The following is a 3,300-nucleotide window of genomic DNA, read 5'->3' on the forward strand; positions in this document are numbered from 1 at the left end:
AAAATCTTATTTAATTGATGGCAGTTAACTTCTGTGAGAACTGTATGTGTCAGAAGTATGCTTAAGTACCTGTGGATACAGGTGGCAGGTCAGGTTTATTATTAATAGTTTGAGCTATATTTCTACTTCTTTTTTAAATTAAGTTAATAAAAGGGAGCTTGCTTGCTGGAAACTGAGTTAGTTTAGTGGCTAATTTGAGCGATATGCTTTTAGAGTGCTATTTTTCAGATGTGTTTTTTTTTTTTTTCCAATGTCGTTGCAGACATCTTGGTTCTTGGTTTTTTCAGAGAGCCAAAAATAGGACCACAAGAAAAAAGCAAGCTGTTGGCAGGTTGATCACTGAGTGTTTTTTGCCATGTTCTGCCATTTTTCATCTCTTCATGTCCCCTGCTCTTTTAAATAGAAGTCAAGATGATAAAATTTTTCATGAGTTTTACTTTAATGCAGAATGTATTATGAAAATTCACTTATGCCGGTGGCCTAACGTGTTTCCTATAATAATTCATAGTTACTCTTTTCTTTAGAGAGTGTTATTCTAATGTATTGTCTACATAGAGCTTTGATATTTTTCCTTCAGTTTAAAAATGTCTCTCATTATTTCTTCAGTAGACAATCAGCTACGATCCTTACCTGCACAGTGGATTTAAAATCAACTGCAAATTGCTGAAGAATTGCACTTCAAGTGGTCTCAAGAGACAGCAGAAGCAGGTCTTCACTATAATGGAAGAGGCCAGGAGCTCAAAGAATGGAAATCACGAGCCAAGGAGGTCTGTCCGTCTTGCCTGCGAGGAAGGCAAAGCAGTCAAAATTACAAATAATCAAAATTATAAACATAACAGAAATGACAAATCTGTGAAGGATGTTGGGAGAAGTTCTCCAAGTGGGAATAACAGCAAAAAAAGTAAACAAAATGATGTTTGTTCTGAAAAGCAAGGAGACAGTAAGTCATGTAAAGTAAATAGTTGTATTCCTGGAACTAAAGAGATGGGTTCAAACGTGCAGGATCGAAGTCATGGAAAAGCAAGAAAATTTTCTAATTTATCAGCAGCATCGGAAAACCTGAAACAGACAAAAGCTCAAGCAGTGGGCGAAAACTCTCCAGGCTCCCACGTTTCAGGGAATGGGATTGGTACGGAAACCTTAACAGCTACCCAGAAAGAGAAACTGGTGTTGGAAAATCCGCTGGGAGTTCATCCTTCGAAGACCAGTGTTGATCTGACTGGTGATCCTGGGAAGGCTGCTTCAGATCAAAGAAAACTGGAACATAAGCCTGATGACTTCAGTGAGTATTGTTCAACACTGCTTTCTTCTGGTAAAATTGTTAACAATCTGAGAAGGGCTTCAAAATGTTTCTGTTTGTGCGTTTTTTCACGTGTCTTAAGTTGCTGATTGCATTTAGAGAGAACATACTATTAATGCAGGCTTGGAGAGTTACTTACATAGAGAATTAGAGATTATGATAATAGCTGTCTTTTTTTCTCGTGCCTGAGACCTGAACATCTTTGCAAGGTACTTAGTGTGCGTGGGTTTCAGGCAATCTTGTGAATGTGGTGTCTTGGGAAAGGAGAACCCTTCATAATATCAGTGCTACTTACAAAAATGCCAGATACTACTGCTTTTCAGAAAGATTGGGGGAAAATATGCAAGAAAAGGGTTTTTTTTTGTAGGTAGTAGGAAAATGTTTACCTTCTTTCTGTGAGTGGTGTGCTTTTTTGTTACTAATAATGTTTAAAATGTGTTTTGGTAGATGGCCTTTCAGTTTAGGGAGCTCTGGAATATGTACCATCCATCAGTGGCCACCCTTACAAGTGTTCAATTCTTATATGTATTTTTCAATTTCAGAATTAAATATATGGGTCAGGTTTTCTCTCAATTTAACTCCTTAGTCCAGGATTTGTCTGTTCTGTCTAATAAAAACGTTGTTTTAAGATGATGCGCCAGTGCAGACCTCGTGTTTGAAGTATTTCTCACTATTGCGACAGCTACAGTAGTTGCTTGCATTAAAATACAGCTGCTTGAATGGAAATACTAGAAAAATATTAAAGTGCATATTTTCTTAGCTGTCTTTGTAAAATTTAACAGGAAAATCAAGTTGAAATGGCAGTATCCTGTGACCAGTCAGCTCTTTGTAGACCACCATCATGCACTGTAGGGACCATCTGTCACTGAGAAACCGGGACTTGAAAACTTGCTCAGTTTTGCTTTCTAGCTAGTCTGGGGGCCCTCATCTCATTTAGTAGGAAAGAAATAAAAGGAAAAAAAAAACAACAGACAAAACACAAATAACCCTCACTTTTGCTGATGTAAAACCTACTGGAATAACTGAAGATGCAGATGTTTGTACAGATTGGACTATGAACAATTCGTAGGCATCTAGAGGAACTGGCCTTTGGGAAGTGACCTGCGTGGTGTTAGTGGCAGCGGTACAGAGCTCTGGGATTGCTCGCCGTGGGCGCACGGTGGTGTCGCAGAGTGCTCACACGTAAATCCAGCAGCCCTCGAGACAAAGAGGTCTGGTGGCTGGCTCTGTAAGATCATTTGGGTATGAATGTCTTTAAGGCAGTTCTGTGACCATTTCCTTAACAAAATGTGTTGTGTAGAAGATTTTAAGCCTAATATTTCTTATTTCTGTTATAGTGGAGCATCGGGATCTCGCGTACCCTGTTCTGCATAACAAAAAAACCCCTTTCTTGCCTTGAAGAACTAATAGAGGCTGTGAAGTTATGACTGAAACACTAAATTAATCTACCTTCCCCCCCCCCCCCCCCTTTTTGATACCACTCTTAGTAGCAGACTGATATTTGAAGTCTCTCCAAAATACTGGTTAACATACTGGAAGGTTTCTAACATCGTACGGTGATTTTGGCCAGCCTTTGGCCAAAACTAGAACGTAGCTCTAGATTATATCCAGCTCCTTCGTGAGATGCTCTTAACTGCCCAGTGCTCTTAACTTTTGCTTTTCCTCTCCTTGAGTGACTCTGAAGAAAATAACTGTTTCTTTCTCTAGGTAAAATAAAGAGTTCAGAATCAACTAAAGAACGTACTTTGGAAGCTGATTATTTAGAAACCGCTGCCGTTATTGATGAATCTAATCTGACAGTTGAACAGCAACTGGGATTGAAACAAGCTGAGGAACGCCTGGAAAGAGATTATATCTGCCGACTTGAAAAAGTAGGTTGAGTTACTTATCAGGTAAATAAGAAAATGGGTGTCTTCTTTCATTGTCATCACCGTATTTCTGATTAGGTGGTATTTCTGCTACAGCCTGTTGCCGCTATCTCTCTCTTTACAATGAACCGC

At 39.0% G+C, this 3,300-nt stretch overlaps 1 protein-coding gene across 1 annotated transcript in view; it reads left to right on the forward strand.

Annotated features, from left to right (window-relative positions):
• The first annotated feature begins 614 nt into the window (after positions 1-614).
• ZCCHC11 (zinc finger, CCHC domain containing 11) overlaps positions 615-3,300 on the forward strand; it is a 38,691-nt gene continuing 36,005 nt past the window's right edge. The window contains exons 1-2 of the mRNA XM_010180210.1: positions 615-1,282; positions 3,008-3,171. Of these exons, the coding sequence (XP_010178512.1) occupies positions 721-1,282; positions 3,008-3,171 (726 nt within the window). The 5' untranslated portion in view covers positions 615-720. The remainder of the gene's footprint in view (positions 1,283-3,007; positions 3,172-3,300) is intronic.

This window comes from Mesitornis unicolor, unplaced genomic scaffold (assembly GCF_000695765.1).
Source record: "Mesitornis unicolor isolate BGI_N332 unplaced genomic scaffold, ASM69576v1 scaffold40612, whole genome shotgun sequence".
NCBI classification, from domain to species: Eukaryota; Metazoa; Chordata; class Aves; order Mesitornithiformes; family Mesitornithidae; genus Mesitornis; species Mesitornis unicolor.